Genomic DNA, 25,680 nt, shown 5'->3' on the forward strand with positions numbered 1-25,680 from the left:
CCAGCCGCTTCTATTGGAAGCGCTCGGCAGGCGAGGAGGGGCTCTGTCAGCAAAATCATGCTGATAGAGCCCAACCGTAAACGTTAGGTTAAACTACCCCCCCCCCCCCGTTTTAAAATAAAAGCCTGAAACAGAATGTGAAACTTACCGAGCGGTGTAGGGTGGGCGGGCATTCAGGCCTCCTCTTCCTCCGATGTTCCGTCCTCCTCCGGCGCTCGCAAGCTGATAATGGCCTGGGCGCATGCGCAGTAGCCGTAGTAGAAGCATTATGATATTGCGCATGCGCCCCGGCCATTATCAGCGAGCGCCGGAGGAGAAGGACGGAACATCGGAGGCAGAGGAGGCCTGAATGCCCGCCCGCCCGCCCGCCCTGCACCGCTGGGTAAGTTTCACGTTCTGTTTCAGGCCGGCGTGACAGCAGGGCTGCCGGACACTTCCCATTCATTTCTGTGGGAGCCGACATGCGAGCGCTCCCCATAGAAATGAATGGACTGCTTTTTTCCATTCATTTCTATAGGGAGCGCTCGCATGCCGGCTCCCATAGAAATGAATGGGAAGTGTCTGTCCATTCATTTCTATGGGGAGCGCTCGCATGCCTGCTCCCATAGAAATGAATAGGAAGTGTCCGGCAGCCCTGCTGTAACGCCGGCGTGTACGGCTGTGATACACGCCGGCGTTCGGTAGTGTGAATGCACCCTTACGGTGCCTTTTATGTATGTATGGAAGCGGCACGCAGTCTTTGCCGCCGCTTCCATCCATATATAAGCCGCACCGGACTATAAGCCGCACTTACGATTTCTGAGGAAATCGTAGGTTTTTATGTGCGGCTTATAGTCCGGAAAATACGGTATATTACCATTACTATAGTGCCACCTAGTGGCCAAACTGCCAATATAAACTTGTATTAAATATGTAACTACAGAACCTGTGGTCACAGGTCCTCAGACAGCAGCTTTTGTGATTCCCTGTTCAGATATTTTTTGGGGGCTGTGGTGTTTGTCTGGTGGAACATCTGTGCCGACCCCGTGTGATACATGGTGAATTTGAGCCCAAGTTCCATTGCTGGCCCTAAAAGTAGCCCTTAAAGCTCTATGTCACTGTACTGTAAAATAGTCAGGGGAACTTGGTTGGGCTCAGTTGTTGCACTGGACAAAAAAGGTGAGTAATGACGTAGTCGCCCACTTCAACTAATAATATTCTCGCCCTGACACCCGCACTGCCTTATTTTTACACCAATATTAATAAATCTCAATTAATATTTCTTACCTAATTCTTCACCATGGCTCAGGCGCAGCAATGACTTTAGTAGTACAGTAATCTGGTGCAGCCACACATAGAGTAGGGAGAAGTCTGCGGGGACTGCACATCTTTCAGGGTGACAATATGACGCTTCCATGGCTCAGCCACAGCTAAATATAAGTGCTTTAGATTATCTACTACAAGATGCCAGCGAAACAATGAAAAAGAGGTCAGGAGCCTAGTGACATAAGAACACAACATAGATGATAGATAAGACATGTCCTTTAAGAATACCACGCTGGACTTGTAACTCCACCCTCATTTCGCAAGGAAATAATAATTGTTAACCAAGGTGCGACTTGAATGAACACCTACAATAAAATCAGCTCTCGGAGCTGTGCAAGTCCTTAGGTTGTCCTCACCAGTCCGTCACCACCAAAGGAATACTGCCACAAAGTGCCAGATGAAAACCTCATTGCTGTACACCATATGCATGTGCAACCATATACCATAGTACCCATAGCAAGACAAATCATACAATGCAGCACAACATACTGCCTCCGAGGTAGCAGATCTGCCCCTCAACCTTCCTATTATAACTATTATATATAATAGCCCCCCTTTCTTTTTTTTTGGACAGCTGATATGCAATACCGCATTTCTCCTGCAGAGGACCTAACCAATAGAGATGAGCGAGTAGTGTTCGATCGAGTAGGTGTTCGAAATACTCGTACTCAATCGAACACTACTAGCTGTTCGAAATTTAAGGTTCGATGCAGAACCAGCGTTGATTGGCAGAATGCTATACATTCTGCCAATCAACGCTGGCTCTTCTCTTACCTTTAGAAGTCTTCTCTGTGCAGCGTCCCCGCGGCGTCTTCCGGCTGGAATTCACTCTGCCTAGGCATCCGGCTTAGGCAGAGCCGACTGCGCATGCGCAGTCGGCTCTGCTCAGGCGTCGGGCTGGGCAGACTCTACGCCCAGGCAGAGTGAATTCCAGCCGGAAGACGCCGCGGGAGCGCTGCGCCGGGAGAAGACTTCTAAAGGTAAGAGAAGAGCCAGCGTTGATTGGCAGAATGTATATCCAATTGACATGTAATTTGTAATTGAGGCAAAACTAATCCGGCGTCATTCCCTGGTGACCTCATTGTAAAGGTATCATTTCCTGTCCATATGCCAAAACCAGGTGGGCTTCACCCTGAGCCAGATCCAACCCGAATATTGCAAATTTTTTGGTCCTCCAAACAAATAATATGGCCCCAGTGTATAATAGGTGGAGGCTCTTCTCATGGCCTGTCCTAATGATGCCATGAACGGGGGTCACCAAACTTGAATCTGGGCCCAAAACTAAACGTATCTTGGAAGGTTCACCCATCCCTGATGCCAAATTAGAGGAGGACATGATGAAGGGTAATCCCCTGCTCAGTGGTGTAGCTAGCGGGAGATTACAAGATGCCGAGATCTCACACAAGATGTCCGCTTCCTGGGAAAGTGAGCATGATGACATCACAGCATTGCAGCTCCTGTGCAGAGACGTAGACGTCCTATGTATGGTCAAGAAGAAGAGGCGCCGGCTACTTTGTCCCAGTCCCGGCAGGTCTCATGGGCAGCGAGTATAACTTTTATTTTTTTCATTTAAAGTGCTGGTGAGGGTCTTATAATAGTACAAGGGAGGGGGTCATTTATATAAAGGGAAAATATGGGGTATTCTGATAAAAAATATATGGGGCATTATGGCTATAAAGAGGACTTTATAATACCGTGGAAGGAACACCCAACGCATTTCCACCACAGTCTTTTCCGCAGCACTTTTTCACTGCAGTTCGCTAAATGGGCCCTTTGCCTTAATTAAAAAAGTCTTCCGCAAATTAAAGGGATTGTATGTGATGAGATAACCCCTTTAATAATAGCTAAATGGGATTAATATGCAGGTCCAATACACCCCAGACTAATATTATCCTATTGCCCTATAGCAGACTATGGGCACAGTATCGGCCCATAATATAGCCGGGTGTATGGGTGCAGGTGGTAATTGGACATGTGTGAATGAAGCCCTAACCCTAGCAGATATATCCTGCCGCTGACGTAGATCAGAGCTGCAATTATACTCATTATAATTTTCTACAGAAACAGGAAAAAGTAGGAAGTGCCTCATTTATGACACATGCCTAGTGTGAGGTGATGTAATGGCTGTGACCTGACGATGATGTCATCACTAGTTATAATATCTATATACAGAAATACCACAGAAAGAGGAAGTGCACTATTTGAATATTACTAAGAGCTCAATACTTGTTGAGTCCTGGTCGCCATGTGCACTAGTATGGCCATCAACAATTACATAGCACAGATGGAGCAGAATGTAACTTGACACTTATGGCTGAGGTCCCATGCAGCTTTTATTTGTTGTAGATTTTGCAGTGTTTTTTTGAGCCTTGGCCAGAAGTGGCTACAGAGGGAATGGGAAATATATAGGATGTTCTTATACTTCTCACTTCTGCTCAAACCACTTCTGGCTTTGGCTCAAAAAACTGCAGCAAAATCTAACACAAAAAAAGCTGCGTTTCTGCAACCTGGGGGTCTCAGCTTAGCAAAGCAAAGTCAAGTTAATATTTGCTGCGACAGCAACGTGGCCCCAATGCAAAACATCTTGGGGTCCTAGTGGTTATTACCTCTGTACCCCGTATATACACCATTGTAGTTAAGAGGGTTTTTTTGGTTGAACAAACTGGGTTTTTTGATACCTTATAAATGTATTAAAATTTTTGAAAAAAAACAGAACAAAAATGTTTGTTGCTGCGTTATAACCTATTTATGGCACCAGTGTAACTGGTCTGAACTGAACCGACATTAACAAGTTCTGCAGCTTTTGTTAGAAGTCACGAACACCTGAGCTGGTGTAAATTTCAGTGTAGGTACATGGATGGTTTTCTGCGGAGGCGTGCACCCCCTCACCTCCTGAAAAGCCATTTTTGCTGCTGGTCTGCCAAACATTTTTAATAAAGAATAATTAAAATGTCATGCATTCCCCAAAATGGCATTGATAAAATCTTGCCCCACAAAAAACAAAACAAAACAAAAAGTCACAGAATAAAGGTAATGTGTACCCCTCCATAGAATAATGCCCCCTCTGTACCTGCATATAGTATAATGCCCTGCTCAGTACCCCTCCATAGAATAATGCCCCCTCTGTACCTGCATATAGTATAATGCCCTGCTCAGTACCCCTACATAGAATAATGCCCCCTCTGTACCTGCATATAGTATAATGCCCTGCTCAGTACCCCTACATAGAATAATGCCCCCTCTGTACCTGCATATAGTATAATGCCCTGCTCAGTACCCCTACATAGAATAATGCCCCCTCTGTACCTGCATATAGTATAATGCCCTGCTCAGTACCCCTACATAGAATAATGCCCCCTCTGTGCCTGCACATAGTATAATGCCCCGCTCAGTACTTCTACATAAGACAATGCCCCCTCTGTGCCTGCACATAGTGTAATGCTCCGCTAAGTACCCCTACATAATGCCCCGCTCAGTACCCCTACATAGCATAATGCGCCCACTGTACCTGCACATAATATAGTGCCCCGCTCAGTACCCCTACATAGGATAATGCCCCCTCTGTACCTACACATAGTATAATGCCCTGCTCAGTACCCCTACATAGGATAATGCCCCCTCTGTACCTACACATAGTATAATGCCCTGCTCAGTACCCCTACATAGGATAATGCCCCCTCTGTACCTGCACATAGTATAGTGCCCCGCTCAGTACCCCTACATAAGATAATGCCCCCTCTGTACCTGCACATAGTATAGTGCCCCGCTCAGTACCCCTACATAGGATAATGCCCCCTCTGTACCTGCACATAATATAGTGCCCCGCTCAGTACCCCTACATAGGATAATGCCCCCTCTGTACCTGCACATAATATAGTGCCCCGCTCAGTACCCCTACATAGGATAATGCCCCCTCTGTGCCTACACTTAGTATAATGCCCCGCTCAGTACCTCTACATAAGACAATGCCCCCTCTGTAACTGCACATAGTATAATGCTCCGCTCAGTACTCCTCCATAGGATAATGCCCCCTCTGTACCTGCACATAGTATAATGCACCGCTCAGTACCCCTACATAGGATAATGTCCCCTCTGTGCCTGCATAGTGTAATGCCCCGCTAAGTACTCCTACATAATGCCCCGCTCAGTACGCCTACATATAATAATGCCCCCTCTGTGCCTGCACATAGTATAATGCCCCGCTCAGTGCACTACACTCTTCAGAGCAACTAATGAGGATTTATTCACTACGCACAGCAGCAGAGCTGTGAATAATGAATATATACGATATTCGTATATCACAGAAGAGAACAAAAAACAACGAAGACTAACGCCCCACATTGCAGAAAAGCTGTGTTTATTTGTTGAAGATTTTGCTGCAGTTCTTTGAGCGAATTTCAAGAGTGGATGTAACAGAAGGGAAACATCTAAGAACCTCCTATATATTTCCCTTCCTTTTGTAGCCACTCCTGACTCCCATTAGTCATTGAAATTTTTTTTTCCAATGAATCTTCAGTGTTTTTTTTTATTATTATTTTCTATGATAAGATCTCTCGCTGTCGCAGTTTAACCAATTGCAGAAGTTCAGGTTGACTCTGCTACATCTGTAATTATCACATTCATTATACACTAATTAATTATATGCAAATCTTCCTGATGCAAATCTTACAGGCTGGAATGTGTAAAGGGAAATTGTGTAAGAACAGTCTGTAACCTTAAAGCCTGGAGTAAGCCTATAGATATTCTACATTTCGATACAATTACGGGGATACCAAATTTATTTAGTTTTATTTACATTTTAAGGGAGCCTGCACATGGAGTTACGCCCCGCTCATTCTGAATGTAAAATTCGTTCAGAATGAGCGCGTAAAAACAGATCCCATTGATTTCTATGGGTGCCGGCATACGTGCGCTACTCATTGAAATCAATGGGAGGCTTTTTTCCCCATTGCTTTCAATGTGATACACGCATATGCTGGCACCCATAGAAATCAATGGGAGCTGCATAGGAGTTTTTTCCAGGAGATGGCTTGTTCCGACTCCTGGAAAAGAAGCGAGATGTTCATTCTTCAAGCTGTTTCGCCTCACGATTCAGCCCGATGACACTCCCTCCACCGGACTAGGACCATTCATTGGGCATAATCCGGAGCGGAGTGCGTGGCTGGATGCAGTGCACTAGCTTTCAGTCACGGCTACGCGGATTTTGGACCGGAACCTAAGGCGGCCTCCGCCTCAGGTTCCGGTCCAAAAAACCCCATCTGAACTTACCTTTGGGCACTGTTCACATTTCTGGCAAGCTTCAGGTCTGATAACATTTTGAACAGATCAGTTTTGGACACAAACTCGCCCTTCCATTTGCTCCCTGTCAAGCTTTTTTTTTGCTTAGAATAAAACCAGCATTCTACGAAAAACTCTGACTAGAATGAAGGATACAGACTGAAGGCTTTACATTGCATCAGTCACAACGTTATTAGTCAAAACCTGAAGCTTGCCAGGAATGTTAACAGAGTATAAGGACAGGCCATAGTAACCAGAGTCCACTTCCCATACATTTCAATGGGATGGAGATGGCATTGCCATGTAACCAGCGAACATGATGTCACTTCCTGAGAAGACGGAAGTAGCCGTGTTTTCCAGTCCTGCACAACCCCTTTAATGTCTTTCCACAGGTGCCTATAGTTATTTGATAGATATCGCCATTTTTGATGGTTTCATGAATATACATAGTTAGTATCGCTATTGTCTTTAGGTCATATCATAAAGGCTGGGTTAAATAGAGTTTACTATGTATACCGTATTTTACGGACTATAAGGCGCACTGGACTATAAGCCGCATTGCCCATGAGCGCCTTATAGTCCGTCTCGGTTCATATATAAGGCGCACCGGACTATAAGCCGCAGTCCGGTGCGCATTATATCTTATTGAAAGCGGCGGCAGGCAGACTTTGCCAGCGGCCGCTTAACCCCCCGCGTGCCAGCCGCTTCTATTGGAAGCGCTCGGCAGGCGAGGAGGGGCTCTGTCAGCAAAATCATGCTGATAGAGCCCAACCGTAAACGTTAGGTTAAACTACCCCCCCCCCCCCGTTTTAAAATAAAAGCCTGAAACAGAATGTGAAACTTACCGAGCGGTGTAGGGTGGGCGGGCATTCAGGCCTCCTCTTCCTCCGATGTTCCGTCCTCCTCCGGCGCTCGCAAGCTGATAATGGCCTGGGCGCATGCGCAGTAGCCGTAGTAGAAGCATTATGATATTGCGCATGCGCCCCGGCCATTATCAGCGAGCGCCGGAGGAGAAGGACGGAACATCGGAGGCAGAGGAGGCCTGAATGCCCGCCCGCCCGCCCTGCACCGCTGGGTAAGTTTCACGTTCTGTTTCAGGCCGGCGTGACAGCAGGGCTGCCGGACACTTCCCATTCATTTCTGTGGGAGCCGACATGCGAGCGCTCCCCATAGAAATGAATGGACTGCTTTTTTCCATTCATTTCTATAGGGAGCGCTCGCATGCCGGCTCCCATAGAAATGAATGGGAAGTGTCTGTCCATTCATTTCTATGGGGAGCGCTCGCATGCCTGCTCCCATAGAAATGAATAGGAAGTGTCCGGCAGCCCTGCTGTAACGCCGGCGTGTACGGCTGTGATACACGCCGGCGTTCGGTAGTGTGAATGCACCCTTACGGTGCCTTTTATGTATGTATGGAAGCGGCACGCAGTCTTTGCCGCCGCTTCCATCCATATATAAGCCGCACCGGACTATAAGCCGCACTTACGATTTCTGAGGAAATCGTAGGTTTTTATGTGCGGCTTATAGTCCGGAAAATACGGTATATTACCATTACTATAGTGCCACCTAGTGGCCAAACTGCCAATATAAACTTGTATTAAATATGTAACTACAGAACCTGTGGTCACAGGTCCTCAGACAGCAGCTTTTGTGATTCCCTGTTCAGATATTTTTTGGGGGCTGTGGTGTTTGTCTGGTGGAACATCTGTGCCGACCCCGTGTGATACATGGTGAATTTGAGCCCAAGTTCCATTGCTGGCCCTAAAAGTAGCCCTTAAAGCTCTATGTCACTGTACTGTAAAATAGTCAGGGGAACTTGGTTGGGCTCAGTTGTTGCACTGGACAAAAAAGGTGAGTAATGACGTAGTCGCCCACTTCAACTAATAATATTCTCGCCCTGACACCCGCACTGCCTTATTTTTACACCAATATTAATAAATCTCAATTAATATTTCTTACCTAATTCTTCACCATGGCTCAGGCGCAGCAATGACTTTAGTAGTACAGTAATCTGGTGCAGCCACACATAGAGTAGGGAGAAGTCTGCGGGGACTGCACATCTTTCAGGGTGACAATATGACGCTTCCATGGCTCAGCCACAGCTAAATATAAGTGCTTTAGATTATCTACTACAAGATGCCAGCGAAACAATGAAAAAGAGGTCAGGAGCCTAGTGACATAAGAACACAACATAGATGATAGATAAGACATGTCCTTTAAGAATACCACGCTGGACTTGTAACTCCACCCTCATTTCGCAAGGAAATAATAATTGTTAACCAAGGTGCGACTTGAATGAACACCTACAATAAAATCAGCTCTCGGAGCTGTGCAAGTCCTTAGGTTGTCCTCACCAGTCCGTCACCACCAAAGGAATACTGCCACAAAGTGCCAGATGAAAACCTCATTGCTGTACACCATATGCATGTGCAACCATATACCATAGTACCCATAGCAAGACAAATCATACAATGCAGCACAACATACTGCCTCTGAGGTAGCAGATCTGCCCCTCAACCTTCCTATTATAACTATTATACATAATAGCCCCCCTTTCTTTTTTTTTTGGACAGCTGATATGCAATACCGCATTTCTCCTGCAGAGGACCTAACCAATAGAGATGAGCGAGTAGTGTTCGATCGAGTAGGTGTTCGAAATACTTGTACTCAATCGAACACTACTAGCTGTTCGAAATTTAAGGTTCGATGCAGAACCAGCGTTGATTGGCAGAATGCTATACATTCTGCCAATCAACGCTGGCTCTTCTCTTACCTTTAGAAGTCTTCTCTGTGCAGCGTCCCCGCGGCGTCTTCCGGCTGGAATTCACTCTGCCTAGGCATCCGGCTTCGCATCGCATGCGCAGTCGGCTCTGCTCAGGCGTCGGGCTGGGCAGACTCGACGCCCAGGCAGAGTGAATTCCAGCCGGAAGACGCCGCGGGGGTGCTGCGCCGGGAGAAGACTTCAAGGAGAATCCAGCCCGACCGTCACTCGTGGACTTGGTAAGTATAATTTTATCGAATTTTGCGTACCCCTGAAATGAGCATTTCCCCCCCATAGACTATAATGGGGTTCGAAAACCGTTCGAACAGTCGAACAGTGAGCGGCTGTTCGAATCGGATTTCGAACCTCTGACATTTTAGTGTTCGCTCATCTCTACTAAGAAGTAAGTATGAACTAACAAGCGTATACCGCTATATGTATCATCCCGGTCGCTCAGTGGTTAGTACCATCTGCGAGGAGTTTGTATGACCTCCCTGTATTTGCGCTGGCTTCCTCCCACATTCCATAGCTATACTTGGAGAATTTAGATTGGGAATCTTACTTGGGACAATGGCTGATGACAATCTCTGCAGTGCTGAGGAATATGTTGGAGCTATATAAACACAGGCAATAATTAAATGTTTTCTGTATAGATGTGGTAGCCCCCCCCCCAAGAAAATAAAGGGTAAGGGTCTTCCTGTTCTCCCTATAGATTCCCTTTCTCATGTAAATTTACCCAACAATTATCCTGATGTTCTGAATGTTGTGGTTTGGCATGTAGGAGTGACAGCTCATACTGGCTTGATCTTGCAGTATATCATTGCATCATACAATGGCTGCTGTTCTTCTAAGCAATGATTCCAATAAAGATTATTGGCACCCGGCATAACTGGCTAGGCGAGTCATATGGATATGGTGAAATTGACTCCGCAAGCCTCTGCAAAAGGATGAAGAGCTATAGTCAGGCCTCTGTATAGGATATACAGCGTACAGTAACATTATTATGCCACATATCCATAGAGTGAACACAACAATCGAGGTAGCCCCACACTTGCTCAATTGGGTTCCAGTTTGGTGAATTTGGAGGCCAGGGAAGTAACTGGAAGTCTTGACCGTGCTCTTCCAACCACTGACGGACATTTCCAGCCATGTGACATGTTGCATTGTCTTGCTTGAAGATTCCAACTGTACCAATGAAAGCAGATATGATGTATGGATGTACAGTCCTATGAAAAAGTTTGGGCACCCCTATTAATCTTAATCATTTTTAGTTCTAAATATTTTGGTGTTTGCAACAGCCATTTCAGTTTGATATATCTAATAACTGATGGACACAGTAATATTTCAGGATTGAAATGAGGTTTATTGTACTAACAGAAAATGCGCAATATGCATTAAACCAAAATTTGACCGTTGCAAAAATATGGGCACCTCAACAGAAAAGTGACATTAATATTTAGTACATCCTCCTTTTGCAAAGATAACAGCCTCTAGTCGCTTCCTGTAGCTTTTAATCAGTTCCTGGATCCTGGATGAAGGGATTTTGGACCATTTCTTTCTACAAAACAATTCAAGTTCAGTTAAGTTTGATGGTCGCCGAACATGGACAGCCCGCTCTCAAATGATCTGAAAACAAAGATTGTTCAACATAGTTGTTCAGCGGAAGGATACAAAAGGTTGTCTCAGAGATTTAACCTGTCAGTTTCCACTGTGAGGAACATAGTAAGGAAATGGAAGACCACAGGGACAGTTCTTGTTAAGCCCAGAAGTGGCAGGCCAAGAAAAATATCAGAAAGGCAGAGAAGAAGAATGGTGAGAACAGTCAAGGACAATCCACAGACCACCTCCAAAGAGCTGCAGCATCATCTTGCTGCAGATGGTGTCACTGTGCATCGGTCAACAATACAGCGCACTTTGCACAAATAGAAGCTGTATGGGAGAGTGATGAGAAAGAAGCCGTTTCTGCACGTACGCCACAAATAGAGTTGCCTGAGGTATGAAAAAGCACATTTGGACAAGGCAGCTTCATTTTGGAAACAAAAATTGAGTTGTTTGGTTATAAAAAAAGGCGTTATGCATGGCGTCCAAAAAGAAACAGCATTCCAAGAAAAACACATGCTACCCACTGTAAAATTTGGTGGAGGTTCCATCATGCTTTGGGGCTGTGTAGCCAATGCCGGCACCGGGAATCTTGTTAAAGTTGAGGGTCGCATGGATTCCACTCAGTATCAGCAGATTCTTGAGAATAATGTTCAAGAATCAGTGACGAAGTTGAAGTTACGCCGGGGATGGATATTTCAGCAAGACAATGATCCAAAACACCGCTCCAAATCCTCAGGCATTCATGCAGAGGAACAATTACAATGTTCTGGAATGGCCATCCCAGTCCCCAGACCTGAATATCATTGAACATCTGTGGGATGATTTGAAGCGGGCTGTCCATGCTCGGCGACCATCTAACTTAACTGAACTTGAATTGTTTGTCCAAAATACCTTTATCCAGGATCCAGGAACTGATTAAAAGCTACAGGAAGCGACTAGAGGCTGTTATCTTTGCAAAAGGAGGATCTACTAAATATTAATGTCACTTTTCTGTTGAGGTGCCCATACTTTTGCACCGGTCAAATTTTGGTTTAATGCATATTGCACATTTTCTGTTAGTACAATAAACCTCATTTCAATCCTGAAATATTACTGTGTCCATCAGTTATTAGATATATCAAACTGAAATGGCTGTTGCAAATACCAAAATATTTAGAACTAAAAATGATTAAGATTAATAGGGGTGCCCAAACTTTTTCATAGGACTGTACGTGATGTGCAAACAGGGATTCATACCCAAATCTGATATCATGGGTCTAAAAAATGGCAGGGAAAAAATTCCCAGACCATAACGTTGCTGCCACCAGTTTGTGTTTTTCCACCAAAAGATTCAGGGTGTTTGTTCTCTGATATAACTGGATCTACATCAGGGGTGTCCTCAAGACAAACAAATAAAACTTAACTTTTATTATAAAATCAAGTAAAAAATTCAGGGCAAGCGGCCCCTATTGTTATATTAAAAAGATTGTTGAAGGTGTGATACACACTCCAAACAGTAGGGAAACTAGATAGAGTGCCCTTTTTGCTGGGATTGCAACAAATTTGCGAGACTGCGTTAGTTTGTTTCAATATTGGTCCTAGCTAACTGCCTGATATTACTGGCAACATTGTTAGCTTAATACACTATATCCTTCATTTGTTGTACTCAAGCAACTGGGAAGATTAACCCTTCTATTGCTAACGCCATTCCCCCATTAGTGTGAGAGGGAGAGTAAATCCACTTACACAGCCTACACCTAACTCCTACACAGGATTAAGACTAGTTATCCCTCCGTACTAGGAGCACTCCTGCATGTCCTCCTAGACCCTGGTTACGATCAACCAATGTGGTGGTGCTATACCTCCTACCATTCTATCTAGAACTGTCTCAACGCGTTTCTTTTGCTGAATAAATCATCAGGAGACGGTCAAATTTTGATAGCACACGATGCGCGGTCAGAACCGCAGTTCTCGGGACCCCAATGGTGGGTCCCGATACTTCCAAGAGGTCGACCAGAGCTGCAGAAATTCACCAGCAAACGGACCATCGAAGACAACAACACGCACATTATCTAGCGTTCCAACGCGCAGCTGAAATGCCGGAACAAATACAGGCACGCCTCAAGAAACAAGTTCAACACCAGGCCCATTTATGAGCGGCTGAAACGGCACAGCAGACACGTCGCCGACATCACAGAAACCTGCATTCCATGAACTTGAGGTGAGTTGCTGAGATACGGGAACAATCACAGGCCCGACGCAAACAACAAGTTCAGCGGAAGGCAAAATTAAGGGCTGCTCAAACACTGGAGCGGGCAGCTCTTCGACACAAAAACAGTCGCTATATGGAGTCACAACAAGCTGCTGAGACACTGCAACAATCACACATCCGGAAAAAACCCCAGCTTCAACGTCAAGTTACCTTGCGAGCTACTGATACGGCGCAACAGGCAACTTCGCGATGACAATCACACACTCATTACATGGCATCCCAGAGAGCTGCTGAAATGCCAGAACACTTCCAAACACACTGCCATCAACAAGTTCAGCGGCAAGCCAGCTTAAGAGCTACCGAAACAGCCGAGCAGGCCGATCATCGACGACAACAAAATGCTCTTTATATGGCGTCACAATGAGCTACTGAGACTGTGGAGGAAGCACAAAGTCGCCGACACGCTGTTGCTGAAAGAGTTGCACAGCAGCGCAGAAAATTCACTCAAAACACTTGGATTGTTTTCCATCACGCTGCCTTGGAGTACGATCCCACAGACTCCTCAAAATCGACCACATGAACACAATTCCACATGACATCGTTTGGGGCTGATACAGTTGTTTCCATGCCAGGATTTTGTCCAACATTTACTGTCCAAGGCCAAGTTTATCATAGGACTGGCTCCCTCCTTCCAGTCTTCAATGCCCAGCCACAATTTTTACAAATTTATTTTGTAGGCAATGAGGCAGCGCAAATACAGCGACGCTCAGATATTGTGCAAGGAGTTCTACCAGGAATAGCTACAAAAATACAAACAGTTCTCCGCTCACAATATTTTAGTCAAAGAATTCAAAACCGCTCTTGAAAACATGCCTAATGAAAGCTTCAAAGTAGTAATTCACCCGGACCGCGTACCACACGGCCAGCACCAGCGCCGCTACACTGCTCCCACCACCACCGAACGCACCAGCAGCAGAGACATCGTCTTGCATGCACGAGATGGCCAATTCTGTCGCATTGCTGACACCCATCGCTTCTATGACGCTCTGCAAAACCCAATTATTTTGTTGGAAGAACAGGAAGGATATAATTTTCACATCCCACAAACAAATCCGCAGACTAAGTGTCCAGTGCTAAACAGTTTCCTGCATGGATTTCTATGCTTACCATCTCATGGTTCATAACAATAACTTTAATCTGCTCCTCCGCTGCAGGCAGCTTCTCACCAGTTCTTAGTTGACACGTATGTCAAAATCGAAAGTGAACGCTTGAGATACATCGCTTTGAATCAAACAAAGTTACGCGCAGAAAACTACATTCATTTGCAAGATGCCATAAAAAACGACGCCCATCTTAACGCCACTGATGTGGGACAAATAGTTATACTCCCATCCTCTGTCGTCAACAGCCCAAGATACCTCCACGAGTACACACAGGATGCTTTCATATACGTTCGCAACTATGGCCGGCCCGATCTATTCATCACCTTTACATGCAATTCCGCCTGGCCGAAGATTACACGTGAACTTACGCCTGGACAAAAAGCCACCAACAGACACGACCTAATTGCGAGAGTATTTAAGATTAAAGTACAGAAGTTAGTCACTGTTCTCACCAAAGGACAACTATTTGGAGAAACCCAGTGCTTCATGTACTCCATTGAGTGGCAGAAGAGCGGCTTGCCCTATGTTCATCTTTTACTGTGGCTAAAACAAAAATTGCGCACCAGCCAAATTGACGACATCATTAGTGCCGAAATACCTAATGCCAACATTGACCAACAACTACACGACACCGTTGTCAAAAATATGATCCATGGGCCATGTGGTGCACTCAATATGTCATCTCCGTGCATGAAAGATAGAAAGTGTACCAAAAAATACCCCCGGCCCTTACTCAAGGACACACAAACAAACGAAAATGGATACCCGCTGCACCGCCGTAGAGCACCTGACGATGGAGGACACACAGCTACTATAACAATTCATGAGAAGCCAAATAGCGTCATAGTAGATAACAAGTGGGTTGTGCCCTATTCTCCCCAACTCACCAAAATCTTCAACGCCCACATTAATGTGGAGTTCTGTAGTTCGGTGCAAGCAATCAAATATATCTGCAAGTACATCAACAAAGGAAGCGATCAAGCAGTTTTCAATATGACGCACGCAAGCAATGTCAGTCTGGACCCCAGAGATGAAGTTCAAACCTTCAGGGCAGCAAGATACGTCAGCAGCAATGAGGCAGTATGGCGAATCTTTGGATTACCACTTCACGAGAACTTATTTTACATGTTTTCCCACGTTTGCAACACAATATCATCAGCGAAGAGTGGTTATGCGAAAGAGCACTGCTAGCGCCCAAAAATGACTCAGTCAATAAAATAAACAAAAAGATATTACAACAGTTACTCGGTGACTCCAAGATATACCAATCAATCCACACGGTATTAAGCTCTGAGGAGAATACAAGTTACCCTGTCGAACTCCTTAACACCTTAGAATTACCTGGAATTCCTTCACATAAACTGGAACTAAAGGTTGGTGTCGCAGTTCTACTCATGCGTAATCTCGATGCACCCCGATTGTGCAATGGCACGAGGCTACGTATCTCAGAGCTGGGAAAAAATATCATACAAGCCACTATTCTTACAGGAGCAGCTAAAGGAGACACTGTCTTAATTAGAGATGAGCGAACACTGTTCGGATCAGCCGATCCAAACAGCACGCTCCCATAGAAATGAATGGAAGCACCTGTGACACCGGCCGGCCGCCGGCAAAGTCAGCGTCACAGGTGCTTCCATTCATTTCTATGGGAGCGTGCTGTTTGGATCGGCTGACAGTGTTCTACACTGTGTTTTATAGATAGGTTCCTAGGAGCCCTGACAGTGTTCTACACTATGTTTTATAGATAGGTTCCTAGGAGTCCTGACAGTGTTCTACACTATGTTTTATAGATAGGTTCCTAGGAGCCCTGACAGTGTTATACACTATGTTCTATAGATAGGTTCCTAGGAGCCCTGACAGTGTTATACACTATGTTTTATAGATAGGTTCCTAGGAGTCCTGACAGTGTCATACACTATGTTTTATAGATAGGTTCCTAGGGGCCCTGACAGTGTTCTACACTATGTTTTATAGATAGGTTCCTAGGAGTCCTGACAGTGTTCTACACTATGTTTTATAGATAGGTTCCTAGGAGCCCTGACAGTGTTCTACACTATGTTTTATAGATAGGTTCCTAGGAGTCCTGACAGTGTTCTACACTATGTTTTATAGATAGGTTCCTAGGAGCCCTGACAGTGTTCTACACTATGTTCTATAGATAGGTTCCTAGGAGCCCTGACAGTGTTATACACTATGTTCTATAGATAGGTTCCTAGGAGCCCTGACAGTGTTATACACTATGTTCTATAGATAGGTTCCTAGGAGTCCTGACAGTGTTATACACTATGTTCTATAGATAGGTTCCTAGGAGCCCTGACAGTGTTATACACTATGTTCTATAGATAGGTTCCTAGGAGTCCTGACAGTGTTCTACACTATGTTTTATAGATAGGTTCCTAGGAGCCCTGACAGTGTCATACACTATGTTCTATAGATAGGTTCCTAGGAGCCCTGACAGTGTTATACACTATGTTCTATAGATAGGTTCCTAGGAGCCCTGACAGTGTTATACACTATGTTTTATAGATAGGTTCCTAGGAGTCCTGACAGTGTCATACACTATGTTTTATAGATAGGTTCCTAGGGGCCCTGACAGTGTTCTACACTATGTTCTATAGATAGGTTCCTAGGAGTCCTGACAGTGTCATACACTATGTTTTATAGATAGGTTCCTAGGGGCCCTGACAGTGTTCTACACTATGTTCTATAGATAGGTTCCTAGGAGCCCTGACAGTGTTCTACACTATGTTTTAAGCCAATTTAAGCTCAGATTCAGAGAAAATGTATTCAGACAAAAAAATCACGGGAACTATCTGAACCCAAATTGAAACAAAACTTCAGAGGTTTGTCCATCTTCAGTCCCAACCTGCCTGTCCATTATGTGGTATCTTAAACAGTCATGTGTTAATCGCTGGCTATATGGCGTTACAAGGTTAAACTGTATATATTATGAGGTCTAGGTGTTGATACATTTTCTGGTATACCTCTAAACTGGATATTATTGTAGTAAGACTGATCTTCTACTAACTTGGCCTTAAACTGTTGTACATTGGTCATAGCCAGCCGAAATAACATCACTGTATCTAAAAGTGGTGTAGGCGGCCTCCACTTTATAAGGAGTGTAGTAGTAGGGTCTCAAACAGTCTATTATAGTAGACAACAAAACTTCACACTCAACTTGTTGAGAAAAATGCCATAATGCGTGTATTTGGTACACGTAACAATAAACTATGTACAGTAAATGAGTAATGTAAATGTTTTGGTCATACAACCTTCTGTGACAACTATTAAATGTGCAAAATGTACATATAGGTACATAAAGGGATATATACAGTACATAGATAAACAAGTTATGTGGCACATAAAAGAGTATCTGTGTTAGGCATGTCATATAAAAAGGCGTATCTTCTCAAGAAGAATCCAGGTCAATATATATATATATATATATATATATATGGTAGGTATTAGGTAGTAAGGGAGAAACCAATAATGGAATACCACAGACAAGCGGCTTATCTTCAGAAGGTTAATATGGTATTAATATAATTATATGGATTTAGATGAGAGACAGTCGTTAATATAAGCTCACCGGAAAAAAATTAGTCACCCTAGTGTGCAAGCACATATGAATTGTTAAGCCTATACAGATGGGGCAGCGGTTGAGTCATGCGCTCAACTGCGCGCGCACTGCCTCTACGTAATGTACAAGCAGTGGTGCAATACACGTGGCCACGAAACAGGACGTCAGAATTGTGGTCGGAAAAGGATCCTAACTGAGAGGAACCAGAGACGAGTTTCACGGCTTGTGGATCAAAATTGCTTCCAAACCCGACAGGAATTGCTGCAGTCAGTGAATGAAGGTCCTTCCCAACCTGTTAGTGAGCGAATATTGTAATGGGAACTGCACGCAATAAAAATATGGAGCTGTTCACCTCGCAAGAGGCCATTGCTCATACAGGTACATAAAACTGCACATCTTCAATGGGCTAGAAATCACCGAATGTGGACAGTAGCTGACTGTAATGTGTTCCTGACAAATCAAGGTTTTGCCTTTATTCCAATGACGCACGTCAGGTGCACTGAAGGTCAAATGAAGCATTTCATCCTGAATGTGTGCAAGGTCAGGATCAAGCCAGAAGTGGGTCTGTGACTTGGTGGATTTGCGCGATCAACTCCTCAGCGAGTGGCGTAAACTGGATGTGAAGTACCTGCAAAACCTTGTGAACTCGCTTCGTAACTTAATAAAGCGGTTAAAAGGCCAGAGGCGGGGTTAAACAATATTAAATGATTTTCATGATTTCTTTAGGGGTGACAAATTTTTTTGTCCGGTGACCTTATAATGACTATACAATGTATGTACATATGTCATTTTGTATACAGACACAGTGATATAATAAGACATGTTTGTAACAAAGTTGCATCTAATACTTGTAGTACTATGGCAGGTGTGATGAAGAGACCATCGGTTATGTATTTGCAGTCCTGTATTTTTTGTATTACACCTTGTTCGTATTAACCCTTCTGGACAGGAATGTGGTATTTTTGCTTTGCAAGCAAGCCCCATCTCTTGTATCAAAGCCCTTTTGTTGTTCCATGCCTAGTGCCATTTGCATAACTCATTATCACAGCAGTTGGTCCTCCTGGAATTGTACATTGAAAGACCTCTGATTACACAACCCCCAGACTTGGTGTCTGTAACCTGAACTTCAAAGGGAATATGGTTTGATGATAATATTTCCCTAGGAGGAAAGGCTACAGTCGCCCCGATAAATTCCTCAGGTGCACAAACCGAAGGCGCACACTCCAAGTCCTCACAAAAGACTGTTGGGGCAAGGAAAAGGCTCAGACACAGAACTCATTGCCCCGAAGAGGATTGGGGTGTCATCTTTGGTGTTTACACTATGGGGGTCTCGCCACGAATCCCCCCATACCCCTCGCCTGACTTTACAGTCATCTGGCAAGGAAATATGAATGAGAATGATGCCAAAGGCAGGACCACTAAATTGTTAGAAAAATACAAAACTTTTATTAACAGGTATTAAAATGATAATCAAAATAAATTTATATACATAAAAAATACACAATAGGGGAGCTAATACAACCAAAATACATAAACACATTAGGACACAAAACATCAAAAAAATCATATAATTGTGAAGGTTTTAATCATGTAGTGTATGAAAAACATTGTAATCCTTAAGAATTGAATGCTAGATATAGTTGTTTATGTTTGAAACTGATATAGAAGATGGTGGCTGCACCCAGGATAAGACCCCATTGTGTAAAGAAGAGCACATGCTTGACTCGCTGCCAGGAGACACCACCAGGAGCGGAAATAGCTGACTAAAGGTGGAACTGTTTAAACTTTCTTTTTGTGTGCTTGATGTGTTACACCAATCAGGAACTAACACAGAACTTACACTGTTCTTATCTTTGTCTGCTGCTATTTAACCCCACGTTATCTTAAATAAACTGCGTCAGTGCATATCCTCTGGCTGAGAGTGTTAGGATGGGGTCCCGCAGGCTTCTAATCCAGCGCATAGCACCACCTGCGGGTCAATCCAACCCTCGCCCTTGTGCAGTGAGGTGTCTGGAGTCTAAGTCCAACTTTTGGCCCACTGAGCATGCTCACACATTTTGGAGCCACTCAGAGGCTAAGTCCCATTTTGCCCATACTGAGCATGATTAGTGATGTCTTGGCCAGCGCCCTGTTGGGCGGGGACTAGCCTTTATATAGTGTGAGCCGACGCCCACCCGATGCTCACACTTTGACTGAAAATACCTTGAGATAGGAGGTTAGGGCTAGGTTCCAGTGTAAGGCAGGTGCTGACTAGGGACCTAGTTAGGATTCCTTGGCTCTGCCAGTTGGAATCAGTAAAGTCTATTGACTGTCTAATTTCACTGTAGCTCCTAGCAGGTTAAGTAGTTCTTGTTGTTATTGATCAGGAGTGAAGTTAACCCTTGGCGGTCTTGATTGTGTAGCAGAGTGAAGCATATGCTAGGGCCCGGTTTCTCTGCTGTAATTAGCGGGTGCTTCTTGCAAAGCTTCCTTTGGCTTTACTCAACTGCTATACACAGCCATGCTTTCCCAGTGAATTTAACTGGCGAGAGTCTGTTGCAGCCTGTTCACATTGGTGCTGCGCAATAACATTGGTGCCATGCAACGTCACTGCCAGTGCGGTTTAACTGGTGGTTCGTATTCAGGCAGACGGCTGCCCTTCTGAGTCTTGTAGACCTTACTGCAGTGTCCTGCAGTTTAGCGGTTCTGTTGCGTTAAAAAATTTCATATATATATATATATATATATATATATATATATATATATACACAGAACCGTAACAGAGAGGAACTGATACCAACATAGAGTGGTGTGATTTCCTTACTGCCTGGCACTCACCCTTATTTATTAGAACAACGACAGTTACCCAGGATTACTGGTCATTTGGTCATAAACGTGGCCTCTGATCTTTATCATAATGACACAACAAAGAAGCACAATATGTAAAAATAACACTACTGATATAACTATGGCACAGTATAAATGTCCATATACCCAACAATCACGTAGACCGAAATATGGTCATATAAAGTATGAGGTATAGGGACTGTGTCACATATTAATATATACATATCACTGTGCAAACTCTAGTATGCATATCAAAAACCAAGTTAACAGGACCTTACCATGTGTAAACTTGCAATTTTCGATATTTAAATCCGCCAAACACGTACTCTCCTTACAACAGCTTTCTCACTTGGCGTCTATACGATCTATATAGTGTTCTATACACACCTGCTACTTCTGCAAGATGATTTTTTCTGTGCTCTCCTATACTATCAACACCATTACTGGCAATCTGGCGAGTACAGGCGGTTTTTGGTATTAGCACAGGCAGCCTGTTGTTATACTTAGTGACTCTGGGATTGCTTTTTAGCTATTAAATGCATACATGTACACAAATGTATGAAATGTATGTATAAATGGGACACATTTCTATCCATTTTCCCTATTCACCATAGTTGGTTGTTTATCTGGTTTACTGAGTCTTCCAGGATTTTATCGGGGTATCCCCTCTCTCTAAACATGTTCTGCATATTCTTGTACCTTCATTCCCTAATCATGGGAGACATTAGTTGGGACTAAGGAAGTGAACGGAGGGTGGAAACTGTTACAATGCAACGAACTGTTTTTATCGGCCTCTTTTGTATAGGGGTTTGACTGTAGGGACCGTCACTCTTCTTGATAATGAGGGTATTGAATAAATTTGTAAAGGGTCATAGTGTAAGGTAAACTAAAACTGACCATATACTAATCAATTGAACCATGTAGTCAGAAGACATTCTGATCAGTCTGCTTTTCTTTTATCCAGACTTTAATAATTTTTATTTATATAGCACCAACATATTCCGCAGCGCTGTACAATTTATAGGGTTCAAGTACAGACAGAAAGATACATTACAAAGAAATAGTCACTTCACACAATGGGACTGAGGGCCCTGCTCACAAGAGCTTACAATCTATGAAGTAGAGGGGGGTGACACAAGAGGTAGGAGGGGCGGCATCGGAGGTAGCATTAATTATACAGTGGTCAGACAATTTTGTAATAGAGGTTATTGTCATTACACAAAAATAAAACTGTATGAGCCATCACCAGTCATGTCCTTTAATGTGAAGAAGGTGCCTGGACATAGAAAGTTATCCTGAAACGGCATCATATCGTGTGGGGTAATGTGGGAGCGGGAACAGAGGAGGGTTCATTTTAGGGTTTCTAATTACGGCACGGAAGGGTTTACATTAGGAATTGTGATAGGTCTGTCTGGAAAGATGTCTTTAGTTTGCGCTTGAAGCTGTAGAAATTGGGAGTTAATCTGCTTGTTGTGGATAGAGCATTCCAGAGAAGTGGTGCAGCTCGGGAGAAGTCTTGTATATCAGTGTGGGAGGGTCTGATAATAGAGGATGTAAGTGTTAGGTCATTGAGTAAGCGGAGAGTACGGATTGGGCGGTAAACAGAGATGAGGAAGGAAGTGTAGGGTGGTGCAGCATTATGGAGAGCCTTGTGGATGAGGGGGATACATTTATATTGTATTCTGTAATGAATAGGCAGCCAATGTAGTGACTGCCACAGACCAATGGCATTGCTGTAGTGTCTAGACTGGTAGATGGGCCTGGCCACTGCATTCAGAATAGATTGTAGAGGGGAGAGTTTAGTAAGGAGTTACAGTAGTCAAGGCGAGAATGAATCAGAGAGACAATAAGTGTCTAATGTATTTCTGGTAAAGAGAGGACGTACTCTGGAGATGTTTTTGAGGGGGAGATGACATGATGACGTGCGAGTGATTGTATATGGGGGTGAAGGAAAGATCTGAGTCAAGCACAACCATGAGGAAGCGGGCATGCTGCCTAGGAGTTATAGTAAGGCAGGAGACTGCAATGGATATATCAGGGACAGATCTATTAGATGGTGGAGAGATTCAGTTTCAGATAGAGAAAAGACATACATGATATTTAAGACAGCAAGGTAAGGTGGTCCTCTTATCAGTCTATACTTATTATCGGATGGTTGCTTTCTGGGGTACACTGTATGTATATTTAGGCTGCACACTATCTATGATGAGATATATTATATATGCTTACCTGCCATAGGTTATTATCTATAGAACTTTGTAATTGCCAAGTCATACATGCAGTTTTACTACAAACAAGTCTTATCACTGTGTCTGTATAAAATATGACACATGCATATACAGTTCTTATATAAACTGTTTCTCAATTATCCATCTAATTATATTAATACCACATTAACTCTGTGGAGATAAGCCTCCTGTCTATATATAGACCTGGATTTAGATTACATGCTAAAAACGGACGCAGAACTTATTATATACAAGTGGCACAGGGCGTATTATTTCCAGGGAATTTTTATATTAGGTACAGATAAAAAATAGTAGAAGGGATATCACAACTTTAGAATCTTTCAGTTCTCTGTATGGAGTTATCTACCGTATATACTCGAGTATAAGCCGAGTTTTTCAGTACAGTTTTTGTGCTGAAAAAGTGCGCCTCGGCTTCTACTTGCATCAATGTGGTAATTGAAAATGTCACATACCTGGTCCGCAGTGAAAGACATCTGTGGGACAGCGCTGCTGCCGATAGGTGAGTGGTGAGGCAGTGCTGCCTCCAGGACCACCCCAAGATGTTTCCAGGGCATCTTCTCTGCCTTGGAAACATCTTAAGGCGGCCCTGGAGACAGCGATGCCTCACCGACCACCTATCGGCAGCAGCGCTGTTCCAGCGGCCTCCCACAGATGTCTTTAATTGCGGACCAGTCAAATTACCACTCGAGTCAATACGGTAATTGACTCCACCTTATTGACTCGTCTGCAGCGGCCCTCTGCTCCAGTCCCGGCCCCATCACACGCTGGGTGACATGGCTACATTAGCTCAGGCCGGCACCCGGCGTGTCGATGATGTCTTAATGTGTCTCAGCAGAGGTGGTGTCATCTCGCCCCTTACTCTGAGACACAGGAGCAGCCGCGGGAGAAGATGAGCAGCAGCAGCAGCAACGCGTGGTCGGTAAGTATGAGAACTTAATGTTTGTTTTATATTAGGCCGCTAGCTGCTGAAGTATTCCCAGCAGATATCAGCCTATTTACCAACCTCCCCAGGCCTGCTCTCTGCCGACCCCTGCGTCACCTTATACTATAGGCCGCGGAGGCCGGCAGTGAGCAGGCCCAAGCCCCAGCCGCGATCTCACTGCCGCTATTATTATACTCGGGGAGTATAATAATCGGAGCCCCAGGGGAGGTGAGAGAAAAATAATACAGTGTTACTCACCTCTCCGGGATCCGATGTTAATCCTAGCCGGTTTCAGGCCTATATGGTAATATCCCAGATGTCACGTGGTCTGGGATATTACCATATAGGCCCAAAGCCTGTGGTAGTAGTAATAGCCTGTTACTGCTAGCACAGGTTTTGGGCCTGTATGGCAACAGGCTGCTACCATAAGGCTTTGGGCCTGTATGATAATGACAGGGTCCCCATGAAGCTGCATAGCGATGGGGACACATGGTGTCATGGCCCCACTTCTCAAGCGGACAGAAAAACACGACATGCAGGGTTCTTCTGTCCGCTTGAGAAGTCGGACATCTTCACTTGCGGACAGGGAAAAAAAAATTCAGAAGGAATTAGTAGCAGGTAGAATTTCGGGTCCTTTTACTAATCCTCCTTTTCTTAACTTCAGAATTTCTCCTTTGGGTATTGTCCCAAAGAAAGAACCTGGAGAATATCGAGTGATCCACCACTTATCCTACCCGTTACATGATTCTTTAAATGATGAAATTGATAAGAGTGATTCTACTGTATTGTATTCATCTTTTGAGACTGTTGTGAGTGCTTAGCGGCAGTCTGGCTCTAGAGCCTGGTTGGCTAAAGCTCATATTAACCCCTTCCTGCCGATGGCATTTTTTGATTTTCGTTTTTGACTCCCCTCCTTCTAAACCCCATAACTTTATTTCTCCGCTCCCAGAGCCATATGAGGTCTTAATTTTTGCGGGACAAATTTTTCTTCATGATGCTACCATTAATTATTCTATATAATGTACTGGGAAGCAGGAAAAAAATTCAGAATGGGGTGGATTTGAAGAAAAAATGCATTTCTGCGACTTTCTTATGGGCTTTGGTTTTACAGCGTTCACTGTGCAGCCAAAATGACATGTCCCCTATATTCTGTGTTTCGGTACGGTTCCAGGGATACCAAATTTATATGGTTTTATTTAGATTTTGACCCCTAAAAAAAATTCCTAAACTGTGTTAAAAAAAATTTTTTCTAAAAGTCGCCATATTCCGACGGCCGTAACTTTTTTAGACGTAAGTGTACGGGGATGCATAGGGCGTCTTTTTTTGCGGGGTCGGGTGTGCTTTTTAGTTCTACCATTTTCGGGAAATGTTATTGCTTTGATCACTTTTTATTCAAATTTTTATCAGAATCAAAACAGTGAAAAAACGGCGGTTTGGCACTTTCGACTATTTTTCCCGCTACGGCGTTTACCGAACAGGAAAAATATTTTTATAGATTTGTAGAGCGGGCGATTTCGGACGCGGGGATACCTAACATGTATATGTTTCACAGTTTAACTACTTTTATATGTGTTCTAGGGAAAGAGGGGTGATTTGAACTTTTAATTTTTTATATTTTTTTTAACTTTTTTTTTTTGCATTTATTAGACCCCCTAGGGGTGTTGAACCCCAATGCAATGCATTACAATGCTAATGCATTGCAAAAAAGCATCCTTTCTTTTGCAGGCTGCATAGACCAGCCTGCAAAAGAAAGGATTTGCAGACAAGCCTGGGAGCCTGTACAAGGCTCCCGGCTGTCATGGCA

General features: G+C 44.0%; 2 protein-coding genes across 2 annotated transcripts in view; one reads left to right on the plus strand and one right to left on the minus strand.

Moving 5' to 3' along the window:
- The window catches only part of INTS11 (integrator complex subunit 11), a 527,013-nt gene that overhangs the window by 263,940 nt on the left and 237,393 nt on the right, over positions 1 to 25,680 (plus strand). The window lies entirely within an intron of this gene.
- The window catches only part of SF3B5 (splicing factor 3b subunit 5), a 44,690-nt gene continuing 43,720 nt past the window's right edge, over positions 24,711 to 25,680 (minus strand). Inside the window, exon 2 of the mRNA XM_075278446.1 lies at positions 24,711 to 24,717. Coding sequence (XP_075134547.1) covers positions 24,711 to 24,717 — 7 coding nt within the window. The remainder of the gene's footprint in view (positions 24,718 to 25,680) is intronic.

The sequence above is a fragment of the Leptodactylus fuscus genome, chromosome 6, assembly GCF_031893055.1.
Source record: "Leptodactylus fuscus isolate aLepFus1 chromosome 6, aLepFus1.hap2, whole genome shotgun sequence".
In the NCBI taxonomy this organism is placed as follows: Eukaryota; Metazoa; Chordata; class Amphibia; order Anura; family Leptodactylidae; genus Leptodactylus; species Leptodactylus fuscus.